We start from the raw sequence: 18,798 nt of genomic DNA, 5'->3' as shown, positions 1-18,798 counted from the left end.
CTCTGGTTGGATCTGAAACAAAATGCCAAACTCAGTCATGTTGCAAATGTGCAAAATTAAATCAAAATATGTACTTATAACCAATTAAGGGAGACACAGGATACTATAGTTTTGTTTTTAAAGTATTTCTTGAATTAGAAATGTAAAATACTGAATCTTAAAATAACCGTTCTTATTTATGTGTGGTATCTCTTATCCTTGGGCAGTTTTATGAAAATAAAATATTCACAATGGTATTTTTGAGCATCCATACCAGAACATAACTTCTTTGGTTTTTGGTATAAGAGCACCACCTATGGGTTTCTCAGATATTTGGGGAAAAAATTTTAAACAAAACCTAGTAAAATTCTTTCTAGTTTTTCCCTATAGCTATTCCATCCATTTATTTTAAAGGTTAACAGTTACCTGCTTTGTCCTAAATTATTTCCACCTAGTTTTTGGATGTATCCTACTGCTGTTAAATTAGCTAATAAATATTTGAGTACTTAGATGGCAGTTCAGTATTATAATTCTAAGTTAAATAATTGAACTCAAAATTATATTATTTTCTTTAATGTAGATGAATCCTTTAACGAAAATGAATAATTTTCTACATTCTAGGGGAGGGGTAGTTGTTTTTTGCCTGTTTATTTGTGTATTTGTTTGTATCTTCATGAACTTAAGAATTCGTTCAATATACTACTCTAGAATGCTTTGGCAAGAGATAATGAAGAAATAAAAAAGTCTTATAAAGGACTTAGATTATCTTTTCATTAATTATTGTGGTGATAACTCATTAAAGCAAAGTTCTGGCACTTCATTGTTAATAAGTTCTTAAAATAGAGTCACATTCAGATAAATTTAGTCTTTTTCTGAAGTATCATTCATTAAAATTAAAAAAATTTTTGTAAGGGAAATTTTACTCTTAATGAAACTTTAAAAAAAATTGAAAGCTTTGGCTATGAATGGACAATAAGATGTATGCTAGGCCCTTGATGTATTATGTCCTTGTATTCTTTGCCATTAATCTACGATCTAAAAGTGATTGAAAACAAGATCTCTTTGGCATGTACCCTAAATCCAGGGTAGGCATGAACAATTTCATTTTAAGCATGAACATTTTTTCTGCAGTAAAATATATTTTTAAAACCTTGATTGCATGTTTGCTTCAGGGAATGTGTTATCCTGTAGAAATAAGGATTGACTCTTTAAGCAATACAGTTTGCTTTATTTTGATCCTTATGGGAAAAAAGTTTGTAGAGTTATACAGTATACTTTCTAGGATTTTTAACCTAAATTAAACAGACTCTAACCTCTATTACCAGAAAAAAAGTCATTTTTGCAAATTATAATTGTAATAGGGATACTTGCCTAACAGTAAATTGGGTTACTTTAAACTAACAGCAGAACTCAAAAAGCTTGGAATTTCAGGCCACATGTTGGACAAGGCACTTTGCTTGCAATGATTCATTTATTCATTCAACAATTCTTCTAGCTAGGTATAACCGTTAATTAATTAAGATATAATGAGAATCTTCTCTTACCTTTTGGAAGATAGGCAGTGTTGTACGTCCATCTCCTGAGCTCTCATGTTTTTTGAGTTCAGCACATGGTTTTTATTACTTTTCTGAAAATTACCCCATCACTCTGTTAACTCTCTTTGTACCTCTGGCAGCTCCTCTCCCCACTTCTAATTTGCTGCTTCTAATCTGCTCTTACTTTAAAAATCAGATCATACAATTTGTCAAAATTGGATCAAATAAGAAATTCTAGGACTTTAAATTTTACTGAAGGTTTATACATTCACATGTTTTTGGAGTCCAGTGAATATTTTTTAAATTGAGGGAGAACAAGTCATCAAATTATCAGTGGAATTCTGGATAGGTAAGATGTTAACTGTACTACTGTGAGAGTTCAGACCTGCAAGAACAGTCAAGGAAAGTGTTGGCAGTAGTATGAATTTATTCTATATTTCTTCTGTGATATTCAGAAATCTAATTATGTGATGACATTTCAATCACTATTTCAAGGCTTTATTTTTTAAATAATTTTGGATTCATTCCTGACCCTGTAATGAAATTTGGAAGTATCAATGGAACAAATTAAAGAACTACTTTGCAGTAATTTTGAAGTAATGTTTTGCTTTCTTTATCCAATCATCCGCTCACTTCTTAACAATGCAACATCTTAGTATTATGTTTATTAATGCTTTCCCTTAATTATTTTGTTCAGAAAACTATTTATATAATATTTATTTAAAGTGTCCAAGGATCTAAACATAGTAGTTCAGTATGTATTGAATTTTAGGTAGTGTATAATAAAGAAAATAAATTTAAGAGGTGAGTTTTGAAAAAAGATAGGTGGATGGATAGGTGGGTCAATGGACAGATGCATGGATGGATGCATGGATCAATCGATCGATCAATCAAGAGATCCTTCAATCTCATGGCTAAAACTAGCAATCTTGACTCTCAAACTGTTACTCAAAGATCCAATTTGAAAATGAGTACTTAATTACGATAGGATACTTTGACTAAAAGGGAGGAAAATAAAATAGATCTCATTACAATAATAAAAGCTTTTTAAGGTTGATAATACCATATTTTATTGCATATGATTTGATATCTGAAGTGTGTTTTTTTTTTAAAATAAACACTGGTTTGCTTAATGTTTTGTGTTAAAGTATAATAATTAGCTAAGATTGCTTTGGCTGTCTTCCAGCTTGTGGAGAGACTCCAGAACAAATTCGAGCACCAAGTGGTATAATCACGAGCCCAGGCTGGCCTTCTGAGTATCCTGCCAAAACCAACTGTAGCTGGTTCATAAGGGCAAACCCAGGGGAAATCATTACAATAAGGTAATTCTGATGCCTTTGCGTTATTATATGATGTTTTATTACAAAATATAAATTCAGTTTCCAAGTATCACCACTCAACTATGCAGTAACATAAAAACACAGTTTGCAGAAAACGTAATAAATTACAGTTATCAGTACCATCTTAAGGGGTAGGAATAATGGCCTATCCTTCCCCTACCATTAGGGAGGTGTTTTGAGTATTTTCTGATTGTGATAATAGATTTGCACTGGGCCATCCATATTCTTCCAGGCCACTTTTTAACAAAAGGTACACATTTACTGAATAGCTTGTTAGGATCAAAAGTAATTTTTAGCTGTTAGACAAATAAACAAAACTCACTAATCTGCTTGGAGATCTAGCCCATAACCCTGGTCTCGTTAGTAGAGTCCTCTACCTTAATGAGTTAAGACATGAGTGTTGGGTGTGTCTTTGTATGTGTGTGTACATATAAAACTTGAAATAGCTGATACTGGATAAATACTGTGTCTAGAAAAATCTCTTTTTCGTAACAATGAAACAAAAGAATATTTGTAATCAGAATACAAACAGAAAGATATTTCTAGGGGAAATAACTGTAAGTTTAAGATTCTATGAATAAATATGATATAAAGAAGATTAAGATTCATTTTAAAAACATTTAAAATTGCAGAGAAAAACTTGGGGGGTAAGATATTAAGGAGAAATTATTCAGTGGAAGTAGATATTGCTTGCTTAAGGAAGTTATATCAAGGCTATTAGAAAAAAAATTTTGCCTGAAGGGCAGAAAAAAAATAGCATGCCTACACAAAGAACTATAGTTAGAACTAGAGCACAAATCAGAATGCCGTTCCTGTCACAGAGACAGCGCTCTGTACCACCACAAAGGCGTCTTCAACAGTCTTTCATTAATATCTTTTATAGGTGAGAATCGTGGAATTTTAGATTTAGAAGAGACTTGGCAGATCATGGACTCAAATCCTTTCATTTTACATTTTTAAAAAATGAGATTGTAAATTTAACCTACTTTTGAATCTTTCCATCTTCCTTTTTTATATCCATTAACTAGTGAGAGAACCAGTCTCTTGAGAAACACAACTGTTATCTGTCCCCTTTTTCTATGGAAACCATAAAACGGTCGCCGAATAGGTTTGTTTTCCTTTGGTCCCCTCTCCCCTAGGCCACATCTTCTGGAACACGAGCTGAAGCTGTTCCACTCCTCTGTCAGAAGTGTGATTCTCTTGCCTGATGGATTGGTAGGATGTACGTTAAGGTTATCATCCTTCTGCAACAGTACCAATGTTGGAATCTGAACACTATGCCTGTTTTCTGTTACTCGTAATATGACTAAGTATAAATGTGTTTACAAAGTAGCATTTTTACCATAGAGATTCCAAATATTGGGGATTTTTCAACATGAAACTAGAACTTTTGAAGAATTTTATATTTTAACATAAAAATCCAACCTCATAATTAAACTCACAGCTTACCAGCTCAGTCCTGTAAAACTTGGAAATTCTTGCCAGCTCAGAGGAGGTTACCTGGAATACTGCTGTCTGGTTCTGATCATATATTGGATCTTTGAGATTTCACTAAGTAACCTACACTGAAAACCAAGCACAATACTGAGATGCAGAACAAAATTAGAAGTGAACCCCACATCTAAAGGAAGATTTCCTGAAGTCTAGAAGGAGTTAATTAATTTGGATTTACACAACCTAATAAGATCAGAAAGTGATTTTAGTAATTTCCTAGTTCTTATTGAAATCATTATCATGATAATACCAAACTTTAAAAAGATGACACAGGGGAGGGCCTGGTAGCATAGTGGTCGAGTTTGCGTGCTCCACTTTGGCAGCTGGAGGTTCGCAGGTTCAGATCCTGGGAGTGGACCTGCATGCTGTTCATCAAGCGATGCTATGGCAGCATCCCACACACAAAATAGAGGAAGAGTGGCACAGATGTTAGCTCAGCAACAATCTTCCTCACCAAAAAAAAGAAGAAAAAAATGACACACATACAAAACAGTCAAGTTTCACTTGTGAATATTGATGTAAAATCTTAAATTGGTCAAAAGAATTTTATACTGTTATCAAATGCAGCTCATTATACATACACATGAGTCAGTATTAGGAAATTTTTTAATTAATTTACCATATTAAATCGAAGAAAAAATATATGATTAGGTAGCATAGATAGATGTTTTAAAGCATTTTGGTAAAAAGAAAATCAACATTCATTCCTGAGTTTAAAATAGAATTAAAATCTAGATTAAAGAGGGAAACTGAAATTACAGACTATAAACAAACAACACTTATAGCTCTTCTTATACAACTGGTTAAAGATGGTGATATCAAGGCATTTTTACTTCAGTCCTCTCCCCTGGAACCTACTAAATTCAACAAAGACTACCTTACCCATGGGAGACAGAGGATTGGATTCTGGCTCCCTGCTTGAAACCAAGCACTAAGGTCAGGATATTTTGCTTAAGAAAGGAAGCTGAAAACTTCCGCTACCCACTGCTTGAACTTTTATGGTGCTGAGAGCTCAGAGAGATGGGAGAACATACCCTGACAAATAGGAATTTAAGCCACCTACTGACTCCATGACAGCATCCGTAATACTCTGCATCACCATGTTAAGACTGGTTCTGGATTGGAGACCCAGGTGGAGGTAGCTAGAAAACTGTCACACTGGGGGAATATTGAGGGAGAGGATTGAAAAAAGAGAAAGAACCAAAAAACCTGCAAAATAAGCCTGTAACCCAAATTTTAAGAAGGTATGAAAAAATTTAATACTAAAAAAAACAGCCAACAAAATCAAGTTGCAAGACAGATTTGTGCCAGGCATTATAAACTTTATTATATCGGAATTTTTTTCTTAACCCTTTTTATACCAGTAACACTTTGGTAGTTTGGTCAAACTTGTAGATCCTTTCCGAGAATAATGTTTTTAAATTCGTGAAATAAAATACATAGCATTACAAAGGGAACCAATTATATTGAAATATAGCTATCAGACATTTTTTTAAATTTGTAATATAGTACAGTCATGCGTCGCTTAACGACAGCGATGCTTTCTGATAAATACATTGTTAGGTGATTTGGTCATTGTGTGAACATCCTAGAGTGTACTTATACAAACCTAGATTGTAGCGCATACTACACACCTGAGCCACATGGGACTAACCTCATGGGACCACTGTCCTATATGCAGTCCATCGTTGACCAGAATGTCTGTTACGTGTGCATGGCTGTAATATATGCTTATTTATTAACATATTAGCAAGCGGTGGTCCTAACAAGTACTGTAATTTCAAAGTGGTTTTGAATGTAAACAGTTATTCTAGATATCTGTTAAAACTGAAATGTAATGTGAAATCTGTGGTTTCTGTTGGTAACAGAGTGACAGGTATTGTCAATACTGTCATAGTTCGGTTTTTATAAGTGAAAGAAATGCTAAATTGCAGTTCGAGATTAGTGAAAATAAACTAAGTTTTTCTACCAATTTTGAGAATTTAAGAGGAGACTAGAAACACTGGATACTCTTACTTGAACTTTACTAGAACAGAAGTGTGTTTTAGTATTTGAATTACAGCATCTAAAGATAACTACTGAAAAAATAGAAATAGTCTTAAGTATCCAGTAAAGAAAAAGAAACTTTAAAGAAAGCCAAAAAAATCTATCAATACAAAAGAAGATGGGAAAGGAGGAAAATGGGGACTTTTCCCCAAATAGAAAGGCTATTCAATAAAAACTCATCTAACCTTTAAAAGACAGACTGTCTGATTGGGTTTATTGGTTGGTTGATTGGTATGATTCCCCTATAAAGAGCTTATAAGAACATACATAAAACAAAACCAACATAGTCTAAAAAAGGGGGATAGGAAAAGATAAGCTTTGGAAAGATTGATGAAGAGAAAGCTACAGTGGGAAGGTTAACATCAGATATAATTGGACTTAAGACACAAAATAATAGTGATAAATGGAATAATCCACTGGGAAGATATGATCGCGGTAAACTTTGTGTACCTAACAATACAGCCTGAAATATATAACAAAGCAAAATGTGGGGTAATATTTGCCAAGCAAGTTTAACTAATCCACAGTTACAGTCGAAATTTATAAATGTACCTTTAATCAGAATTTAATAGATTAAACAGAAAGAAATTAGTAAAGATGTAGAAGATCTGATAAACAAAATTGACAATTGTTGGTTTGATCAGTAGGAGTATGTATTACATATGTGTGTAATGTTTACACCTGTTTCAGAGAATAGAGAATATGTATTCTTTTCAAAGACATGTAGAACATTTATAAAAAATTGATCATGTATTAAATCACAAAGGAATTCTCAATATGTTTCCAAGACTTTACATCATTAGATTGTGTTCTCAGACCACAGTGCAATTAAATTAGAAACAAACAATAAAAAATGAGGGGAAAAAATAACTACAAAACCCATTCGTTTGGAAACATATTCCTGCATTAAAGATGAAAATCACAGTGAAACTCATAAAATATTTTGAAAATAACCATCCATAGTGAAAGTTTCGTATATTAAAACTGCTGGAATACATTTAAAGAGTACTTAGAGAAAATTTTACAGCTTTAATGCATTGGTTTAAAAATTAGTAAGATGGGAAATAAATAAGCACAGCATTTACTCGAGTTTAGAAGAACTACAAGATAAGTCTTCAGTAGAAAAGATGAAGATAAAATCAAAAAATAATTAATAGAAAAAAATAAACATTCAGATTCAGTAAAACAAAAAACTGGCTTTCTGAAAAACTGGGGGAAATAGACAAAGACAAATCTCAAGGCAAGACTAAAAAAAGAGAAAAGGTACAAATAAAAAGAGTAAAAATGTCTATAATTATAAATATAGTAATAGATATTTTAAAAATTGTAGGAGAATATTATGAATAGTTTATGTTAATACTTTTATACAATTAGATGAATTGGATAATTTTCTAGAAAACTCATAGTACCAAAATTGATTCAAGAAGAATTAGACAACTGGTTAAATCACTAGCCATTAAAGAAATTGAATCAACGTTCAAAATGAGATTTTACACCCAGATAGTTTTACAAGCAAGTTTTACCAGATGAATAGATAAGGAATTTCCTTAAAACCTGATAAAAAGTATCTGTTAAAAAAATTTTTAAGTCAAACTTAATATTGAAGTTAATTTAGCACCAAGAGCCAAGACAAGGATATGCATCCTTTCACAGCTTGTACTAGAACCCTCAGTCAATGCCACAAGACAACAAATAGAAATTAGTGATAAAAAAATGAGAAGGAAAAGATGAAACTCTCCTCATTTGCCAGTACTCTGCGTATCTACATACAAAATCCAACCCAATTTAAAGATCAGAGATACGAAAATTTAAAAAATTTTGCAGTAGGGGACCGGCCCACTGGCACAATGGGTAAGTTTGCACGCTCTGCTTTGGTGGCCCAGGGTTCACAGGTTCGGATCCCGGGTGCGGAACTATACACCACTTATCAAGCCATGCTGTGGCAGGAGTCCCACGTAAAAGAACTAGAATGACCTACGACCAGGATATACAACTATGTGCTGGGACTTTGGGGAGAAAAGAGGTAGATTGGCAACATATGTTAGTTCAGGGCCAATGTTCCTCACCAAACAAAAAGTCATTAAAAAAAAGACCTATTTCCCTCTTGTCCCTCACAAAAAAAGATTACTATCAAGGTACAATGACAATTTCTAAGAAGATTTAAATTATCAAAACTGACTCAAAATTAAAAATTTCTAAGAAGATTTAAATTATCAAAACTGAATCAAAATTAAAGCTTAGGAAAAGCTGATAAAACCCAAAACATGAAGAAATCTCTATAAATCTACACTCCGAAGAGGCAAAAGGCACAGGTATGTGAACAGTGTCTTTGTTACATAAACTATTATGAAGCATGAAAAAAGAAAGACTGAAAACTGTTTCCACTTGTAAATGTATTTTTAAAATCCTAAATGAAATATTAGCAAACAAAATCCCACAGTGTATACATGAATAAAGGTTGATTGATTATTTCTTTTGCTCTGGACAAGGTCCTTGCTTTCATGAATGTTAAACATTTTAGTGGATTAAAAGTATGGTAAAGGATTCTCTAGCTTGACTCCAACTAGCCCTCCCATACACAACACTTATCAAGTTTGGATAAAATTTTTTTAAAAAACTATTTGAGAGCACTGGAGACTAATTAAAAGCTGGCCGAAACTGGAGGGAATTCCCCCCTTGAAAGAAGAGAACCACGCTGGGTGAGATATGTTTGTCTCCTGTGTGCTCCCCAGTCTGTGCGGAATGGAGTGACTAGAGCTCAAGCAGGTCACCACAGTCTTCTCGACTGGTGGTGTCAGAGGATGGAGTTGAGGCTGTCGGAGTGGCTGAAAATTGAAAAGGCAAATCCTGGAAAGGAGAGAGCCGCAGAGTAGGAAGCCGTTATGTCTGCACATAAAATCCTTCTCAAATCCTTGGCCGACCCCCGAACTGTGCATGCTTAAAGAGACTCCAAGGAACCCGGTAGGATAAGCTGTGCAAGGACTTCAGCGGCTCTGCACTGCAGGTGAGGCAGAGTTTGGAGTTGGAATCCCGTCCATCACAGGGGAGACAGAGTTTGGAGTTTGAAACTTGCTAAGTTTAGGGGATTGGTAAATAACTTGGGATTTTTATTGAAATCCCAGAAATGTCATACTTTGTAAGTAAAGACAATGTCTTAAAATTAAGAGTTCATCTAAGACTTAGAGCAAAGCTGAACCAAACTCACTAACAAAGTGTAAAACCAAACCTCCACAAGTTCAGGGTGATCAGACAGTAATTTAACTGCATGATAGAATGAACATTAGTATAAGAATGTCGACCTATCCCTGAGAACACACAAAAATTAATTCAAGATAAATCCTAGGTGTGAACGTAAAAGTTAAAGCTCTAAAATATTAGAAGAAAACATTGTTACTTTATTTTTTGGATCTTGGAGTGGGCAAAGGTATCTTAGGACACTAAAAGCACTGAACGTAAAGGAAAAAATGATACATTAAACTTCATCAGAACTAAAATTGAAAACTTCTGCTCATTAAAAGATACCCTTAAGAAAATGAAAAGGCAATCTACAGACTAGAAGAAAATATTAGCAATACACATATCAAAAAAAGGACTTGAATCCAGAGTATAATAAGAATTTTTATTATTTAAGAAATGGGCAGAAGACTTGGACACTTTGCAGAAGATCTAAGAATGGCCAATAAACATGTGAAAAGGTGTTAAACATCATTAGTCTTCAGAGAAGTGCACATAAAACCAGAGAGAGAGATGCCATTTCACGCCCACTAATGACTAAAATTACATACAAAGACTGACGACATCATCTACTGGAGAGAGTGTGGGTGTGTGCACGTAGAACAGACATGCCCCCAAACAGGTTTGTGGTTATACACCGTAAAGAGCTCTTAAATGACTAAGAAAAACTCTTAACAGATGAAGGATGTAGCAAGACAATTCACAAGAAAAGAAATAGAAATAGCTAATAAAAATAGGGAAAAGTGTTTCAGTCTCAGTAAATAAGGATATGCAAAATAGCACAATGATAAATCTGTTTTTCCCACCTAATTGGCAAAAATTTTTTTAAAAATGGGATATCACTTTTGCCAGAGTTGTGGGATATAAGGTACTTTCATACACACTTGGTGGAATTGTGAATTGGTGAATTTCTCTGTGTCTGTCAAATTTAAAGTAGAATTGTGTCTTTTGACCTAGCAATTATACTTGTAGAAAAATTTGTCCTAAAGAAATAGTTGCTCATGTGTATATAGAGAGATACATGTATAAGGATTCTTTAAAGCATTGTTCATAACGGTGAAAAACTGGAAACAATCAAATTGTCAGCCTTTGTTATCGTTATTCAGAATGTTTAAAGAGGAAATACCCTGATTTAATAATCCTTAGATAATTAACTTCGTTTAGATAATCACTTCGTTTAAGGCAGAGGCAAGGACATAAAGTCAGATCTTCTCTTTTTGGTGAGACATGTTACTGGAAAATGATGTTTTGGTTTCTCTTTTTCATAGCAGTGGCTAATTTTATAGGTGCTTTTATTTATTTGACTTTATTGCCCTTTATTCATGCCCATATTTTATGATCTACAAGATAATGTTTGGCTATAAAGTAATTTGTGTAAAAAAAGTATTCCCAAATTTGGGGACTTTTCACTGAAAAAATTTTTTGTTCATTTTAAATTTTTTAATTTTGCTGAGATTTGTGCTGTTTGCTCTCATGAAAAAGCAAGCTATAGACTTTTCATTTAGCAAGCAGATGAAACAGTCTAATCTGGCAGAAGGCTGACTTTCTCTGTGTGTGCTTCAGTTCATCAGGTTAGCGAGTAGTGTTTCTGCTTCACACAGAACAGTTTAGGATGTTCTGAATTAGAAGGGTCATTCCTAAACACAAACACACAGAGAAGAGAAAGAAAGAAGATGCCAACTATCACCTTTTTTTAGCACCATTTTGGAATCTGGTGTTATTTATGAAGTATTATTCTGTAATCTGGGAAAGAGATGTAAATATTAGGAACATAGCAACAGTGTTCTTATGTGCTGATGATATGGCTGTATGCTTGGAGAACCCAGGAGAATCAATGACTATATGGAGGCTTATAATAAAATCCTCAGCTATGTTGTATTATTATGAAATTTTTTCCAAAATTACTTATTAAGCCTTTTCTGACTTCTTATTTGTAGTTTTCAGGATTTTGATATTCAAGGATCCAGAAGATGCAGTTTGGACTGGTTGACGATAGAAACATACAAGAATATTGAAAGTTACAGAGCTTGTGGTTCCACAATTCCACCACCATATATTTCTTCACAAGACCACATCTGGATCAGGTTCCATTCCGATGACAGTATCTCTAGAAAGGGTTTCAGACTGTCGTATTTTTCAGGTGTGTTTTTAAATAAGAAGGAAAATACTGGACAGAATTCTGGAGTATTAAGTGCTCAGTCACTTCGGGCTAGTCTTCTAACAATGTCCATTTAATTGTAACTAAGTCCTTAAGGCCCCTGAGATTGAGGAATTAAAAGCTAAAGGTTCAGGTGCCCTAGAGCTGGGTCTTGAAAAGGTGTTTTGTATAATCCCAGTGATTAATTTTATAAACTAAGGTCAACTGTCTTTTAAAATATTTTAAATATGTTTACTTTACGTGTAATTTTTTCTCCCTCAAGTGCTTACCCATATCCTGAAAGTTACTTCAGAATGTATTTTTTTATAAAGTATAAATTAGCATTGTCTTTACACCTTCAGAAAAAGGCATAACTAATTTTGCTTTCATAGTTTATAGTTTCAGAAGTCTTCTTTTGCTTTTCTTAAACTTTATTCAAAGAGTGACTAGATCATATAAATGTAAATAATTCAGAGCATTAGAGTTATGTATGCTTTTTGCTGAAAATCATTTTACATCTTCTGAAATTACATGGTCTCCTTTAGGATACATGCTGCTTTTTCTTTTTTCTTAAAAACACAGTCTTTACAATATTTATTTTGCTTCTGAAGCATATTTTCTGTCACCCATTTACCAATAAGTAAGTCATTAATGGAGAAGTAAACATTGGCCAACACTGTCAGTTTGGGCACTGTAGGGACCTAAGGTTTGGTTTTTTCCCCTGGTTATTGTTATATATTTAGATGGTACACTAAGATAATTAGAATTCTATAAGGATTTCAGTTTTTTTCTCTCTCCTTCTCCCTACTATTTTGATGAATAAATTTATACCTTTAGCTCAGATTCATGCAATATTTTGCAGTTGTGTTAAAACAATAGGAATTTTTATATGGAAGTACTGTGTTAGGATTACAGGAAATGTTATGAACAGTATAAAGTTAACCTTATGATAATCTTAGCAAATATTTGACTCTAAGTAGTGGGCTTGCAAAATATGCTATGAATTATACATAGCAAAATATTGTATATGTAAACAACAGCTAGAAAAGAATATGAAAAAAGTGGATTTGAAAAGGTGATTATTGTGGATGAATTTTTCTTCATTTCAAAATGTCTACTATTCTAATGATGTTTACAGAATAGATTATTTAAAATTCTTAGGCAGTATATGCTCATTGGCTCATATATCTTACGTCATTTTACTAGGTGTTCTGCAGTAAAATAGCTCTCTGCAAAAACAGAATTGGTCCCTTTAGATCTGACTGCAAAGATCTTCATGGAACAAATCATACTTGTTTAATAAATTGAATTGTTGAGTAGTGAGCCAATGTTAATTTGCCTTTAGAACTGAACCTATTTTTTAAAACAAGATCTTTTAAGCCCCTATCACTTGGGCTTAATCAACATTTATTACAAAAATATCACTTGCCATTATATATCTTTTTAAAGGATATGTTTTTTCCTCCTTCCCTCTCCATCTGCCTCCTCCCCATGTCCTCCCAGGGAAATCTGAGGAACCAAACTGTGCCTGTGATCAGTTTCGTTGTGGTAATGGGAAGTGTATACCAGAAGCCTGGAAATGTAATAACATGGATGAATGTGGAGATAGTTCCGATGAAGAGATCTGTGCCAGAGAAGCTCCTCCAACATCTGCTTCTTTTCAGCCCTGTGCTTACAACCAGTTCCAGTGTCTGTCCCGGTTTACCAAAGTTTACACTTGCCTCCCCGAATCTTTAAAATGTGATGGGAACATTGACTGCCTCGACCTAGGGGATGAGATAGACTGTGATGTGCCAACTTGTGGGCAGTGGTTAAAATATTTTTACGGTACTTTTAATTCTCCCAATTATCCAGACTTTTATCCTCCTGGAAGCAATTGCACATGGTTGATAGACACTGGTGATCATCGTAAAGTTATTCTACGCTTCACTGACTTTAAACTGGATGGTACTGGTTATGGTGATTATGTCAAAATATACGATGGATTAGAGGAGAATCCACACAAGCTTTTGCGTGTGTTAACTGCTTTTGATTCTCATGCACCTCTTACCGTTGTTTCTTCTTCTGGACAGATAAGGGTACATTTTTGTGCCGATAAAGTGAACGCTGCAAGGGGGTTTAATGCTACTTACCAAGTAGATGGCTTCTGTTTGCCGTGGGAAATACCCTGTGGCGGTAACTGGGGGTGTTATACTGAGCAGCAGCGTTGTGATGGGTATTGGCATTGCCCAAATGGAAGGGACGAAATCAATTGTACCATGTGCCAAAAGGAAGAATTTCCATGTTCCCGAAACGGTGTCTGTTATCCTCGTTCTGATCGCTGCAACTACCAGAACCATTGCCCAAATGGCTCAGATGAAAAAAACTGCTTTTTTTGCCAGCCAGGAAATTTTCATTGTAAAAACAATCGTTGTGTGTTTGAAAGCTGGGTGTGTGATTCTCAGGATGACTGCGGTGACGGCAGCGATGAGGAGAATTGCCCGGTGATTGTGCCTACCAGAGTCATAACTGCGGCCGTCATAGGGAGCCTTATCTGTGGCCTCTTGCTGGTCATTGCATTGGGATGTACCTGTAAGCTTTATTCTCTGAGAATGTTTGAACGAAGGTCAGTATCAAGACAAAACTACGTGGTTATGCTCTCCACGATAAAAACATGACCCAAATATTTGCAACAAGTACTTTAATGTGATTAGCAGTGTATTTTTGTTTTATATTGTTTTAGAAATACATAAATGTTGTTTATGATTTATAAAATTACTGTTAAAAGCCTACAACTCAAAAGGCTTAAACACATTAAAAAATAAATAAATACTTACAGTTATGATGTGAGAAAAGCCAATCTATATTTACCAGTTCCTAATTTCAGATTAATCTGCTTTATAGGAATTTTGTAAGCCACAGCTCTCAGTTGTAGTTTTTTAACCTGAGTTTTTATAAATATTAATTAAACAATTGCAGATATTTTGAGAACCTACTATGTTCAAAACACTACAGAGGAATAGAAAAATGAGTAAGGCATAATCTCACAGGCAGTTTACAGCTAGAAGGAAGGAATTGGTGGGTGGAACTAGATGACAGAAAATATCAGTGTTGTAAGAGCTATAAAACAAAATAGTATAAAAGTCAAAATATACCTAATCTGTTGGGAGGAGGAGGTGGAACGACTTTGATTGAAGAGGTGCCATTTGAAATCTCTGAGTGGAATGTAGATAGGAAAAGTTATTGTAGTTGAAAAAAATAGCCTAGGAAAATACAGAGAAGTAGGAATGCCCAGCATTGCTTGGAGACTAAATACTCTCTGAGTTCTATTATAATACATAGTTCTATTTGTCTAGAGCCTACGACACATATGAAGGACTGATAGGAGATAAGACTGGAACCACAGGACTAGTGTCATGTTGTGGACTCAGTGAAAGCCAGGTGTCAGAGTTCTCAGTTAAGTAAGAAATGGTTACACGTTAAAGGGTGACCTTCAGTGAGAGTTGTCTTCCATGTGGTGGAGGATAGACTGACCTAGGATAAGTTGATGGGAAAGGGCCTCCTAGGCTGTTGTGGAGACAGTGAACCTCCCAGCCCCAGAAGTGTTAGAAACAATCGATTCAACAGAGTACTTCAGGAACCAGACAGCTAAGAGTGGAAGCACACACACACAGTATCACAGTAAGCATGCTGCTGCTTTTCTTTGGATGAGTATAAATGGCCGGAAAACTTTTTACGACATGCAACATGAAAGCACAATGAAGAGTTAGAGGTCTTGAGTTCAGATTCCAGAAGGTGTATGGTGACTCATTTCACTCTTTTCCTTATCTGAAAAATAAGTGTTGGACTTCATGACACTTTGTGTGTCTTCTAAGAGCATTCAGATACTTTGACCTACAGTCTCGAGCTCCCTATATTCTTAGGAATTTAAAGATCTAATACCTTTACCTTTTACAGGGATTTCTAATTTATTAAAACTTAAGAGATCCAGGCTCCTAGTGTAAAGCCCCATGAGGACAGACTGTCTGCTTCATCTGTGTATTCTCAGTGTCTAAGGGTAGAATAGATATTTGGTAAATGTTGGTTGACTAGGCTTTAAAAATGATCACCTATATTAAAATTCAGATTGTTTTAGTTGTTGGTAATAAAAAAAATAATATTTTGGCTTGCCTTTTTTTTAACCCTTTTTATCCCCATTTCCTCTCAAAGATCATTTGAAACGCAGTTGTCAAGAGTGGAAGCAGAACTGTTAAGAAGAGAAGCCCCTCCCTCTTATGGACAATTGATTGCTCAGGGTTTAATTCCACCAGTTGAAGATTTTCCCGTTTGTTCCCCTAATCAGGTATGTTGCAGTTTATGACTTCTGTTTCAGTTCCTCTTAAAATGAAATCTATACTTGTATGTATGGTAAAGCACCCTTGACTGTGTCAGAATTTTTGCAGTCAAGTCAAGGATTAAATATATGGAAGATTTGAAATTACAATTGTTTCGTTGTATTTTAACAAATATTACAAAATAGAAAAGTATACTGGGGCCGGCCCTGTGGCCAAGTGAAGTTCGCACGCTCCAATTCAGCGGCCCAGGGTTCTGCCAGTTCGGATCCTGGGCACAGACATGGCACCGCTCATCAGGATGTCATGTTGAGGCAGCGTCCCATATAGCACAGCCGCAGGCACTCACAACTAGAATATACAGCTATGTACTGGGGGGCTTTGGGAAGAAAAAGAAAAAATCAAAAAAGATTGGCAACAGATGTTAGTGCAGGTGCCAATCTTTAAAAAAAAAAATGGTATATTTTTCATTCTTCCAATTTGGTTATGTGATTCTTAAGCATTTTACTGTTTAGGATAATTTAATGCATTGAAATTGAAAAGTAAAGTTTGGCAAATTTTCTACTTGAACTGAACATTTAGAAGATTTAAGAATGTGTACTAAAATTAATATGCTAGTACTATGTTAGTAACATGCTAGATTAACTAGTTATAAGTAAAAGTAGTTGAAATGAAGTTAACATTTTCACCAGACTTAGGAGAAAACTTTTTCAGCTGAATTTTACAGTGTTTAAGAATTCATACCATTTTCTTTAAATAGTCATTCATTCTTTATTAATGTTTCTCAATTCTTTAAATTTCTGTTAGCGATTTTTTTAGATTTCTTTTTTAATGCTTAGAATTGTGCCAGGGTTTATAAGGGTGTTGAGTTTATACATTAAAAATGTAAATTCATCCAGAAACATTTATAAAAATTGTTCCCAGTAGAAGAATTAAGAAAAGTTGATAAACAGTGATTTAATTCTGTTCAAAATGGAAGAACATTTCTTTTTCAGTAAATGAGATTTCTGATTACAGTCTGTTGCCTTATTTGAGTCTTTTAGGAAATCTTTGGTGAGAATTCCTAGTTGTAAAACATTTCTCTGGGTGTAATTTGCTAATAAATAAATAATTGAGAAGTTCCACTGTTTGGAATTTTATATGCAAAATAGAAAAAACCTACATTGTGGCTTCTGTATATTATTGGCCTGGCCATGGGGAAGATTTCTTTTTAGGCAGGAATTCAGATGACGGTTAATTCCATTCACCCACTCCACCATCTACCACCCACCACCCCTGTACCTTGAGGCTACCTTCAAGAGTTTAGCCAATCTTGAGGTTAGAGGGAGCACAGGCCACACATGACAGCCCTCACTTCTAACACCAATTGCAAGTTCAGGGGTTCCCAAAACCATCCTAAGTTTTGATGATTCACTAGAAGGACTCAAAACTCATTGAAAGCTCTTATACTCATAGTTACCTTTTACTGCAGGGAAAAGACACGGGTTAAATCAGCCAAAGGAAGAGACAGTAGGACAGGGTTCCGGAAGGTACCAAACATGGACTTTCCAGTTGTCTTCTCCCTGTAAACTCAGGACAGTGTCACTCTCTCAACACAGCTGTGTGACAGTATGCACAGAATATTGCCAGCAAGGAAAGCTCACCCAAGACTCAGTGTCCAGAGTTTTGACTCGGGCACCATGACGTAAGCATGATTAATTGCACCTGTGGCTGCTCTCAGTCTCTAGCCCCTCCAGAGACTGACTGATAATGCTGACCCAAAGCCCCCAGCCTACATCACATTGTTGGTGTGGCTCAGAGCCTCCACCTGAAACACACTGTTACTGTCTGGCTGGCCTAAGCTCCGGGCATTGACACCTCTGTCAGAGATGACATTCCAAGGACGGCGATCACATCCCAGAGCAAGAGGCAAAGGTCAGACCTCACTTAGGGTAAGGTTTAGATCTTTATTACATACTACACCATTCTCTAGGGTTACAATTTGCCCTTGTGATGGAATTATTCTTCAACAAAGTTTTAAGATAAAATATGTTTATGATTGATGAACTAAATTTTATTCAGTTAATAAGATTAAACTCAAATTTGAAACTTCTGGTAACAGATTATCAAATTTCCATAGCCGTTTTTAAAAAGAAAAATAATCTTCTAAATTACCATCTCATTCAAAATAGAAATGCTTTCTAAAGGATACTTGCTTTTGCTTCATAAACTGAAGAAGTATATGAAATTACTCCTAAAACATTCATGAGATCCCCTTGTACCATCTACTGTTAAAATGGTGGTCCTTTAGTTAAACAGACTTTGAGCTAAGTAGAGAGCTTCGCCTCACTGTGACAGACTGTAACACTGTCACGTGAAAGTCAGCAGTAAAGTGTGCTGAAGGCATTGTGGATCTTGATGGATGGGAGCTGCGTGAAAGGGAAGGCTATCTGAAGAGCCGTTTGTGCCTTGCTGGCTGTAGTAACTGCTCACACAAGCCTCAGAGCCTGCATGCTAAATGGCGAGGACCAGATCTATGGAGAAGTTCATAGCGATGTGAACCACTTTTTTTTTTAATTTATAGTTGGGTATTGCTTAACTGGTGAAAAATCTTACTCATTTGTATAGCACATCTATGTGTGCTAACATCCAGATTTCTTACTGGCAATCTGTGCTATACCAAAGATGGACTATGAAATATTCCTGTGATAGTAGCTTCTTAGCTTTCTGTGAATTATATTCCA

At 35.0% G+C, this 18,798-nt stretch overlaps 1 protein-coding gene across 2 annotated transcripts in view; it reads left to right on the top strand.

Annotated features, from left to right (window-relative positions):
- Positions 1–18,798, top strand: part of LRP12 (LDL receptor related protein 12) — an 86,205-nt gene that overhangs the window by 63,666 nt on the left and 3,741 nt on the right. For both annotated transcript variants that reach the window (XM_003365614.5, XM_001494687.6), the window contains 4 exons: positions 2,701–2,836; positions 11,566–11,768; positions 13,269–14,370; positions 15,954–16,086. In XM_003365614.5, the coding sequence (XP_003365662.1) occupies positions 2,701–2,836; positions 11,566–11,768; positions 13,269–14,370; positions 15,954–16,086 (1,574 nt within the window). The remainder of the gene's footprint in view (positions 1–2,700; positions 2,837–11,565; positions 11,769–13,268; positions 14,371–15,953; positions 16,087–18,798) is intronic.

The sequence above is a fragment of the Equus caballus genome, chromosome 9 (genome assembly GCF_041296265.1).
Source record: "Equus caballus isolate H_3958 breed thoroughbred chromosome 9, TB-T2T, whole genome shotgun sequence".
NCBI classification, from domain to species: domain Eukaryota; kingdom Metazoa; phylum Chordata; class Mammalia; order Perissodactyla; family Equidae; genus Equus; species Equus caballus.
Note: the sequence above shows the minus strand (reverse complement) of the source record. Positions and strands in the feature narration are given on the sequence as shown.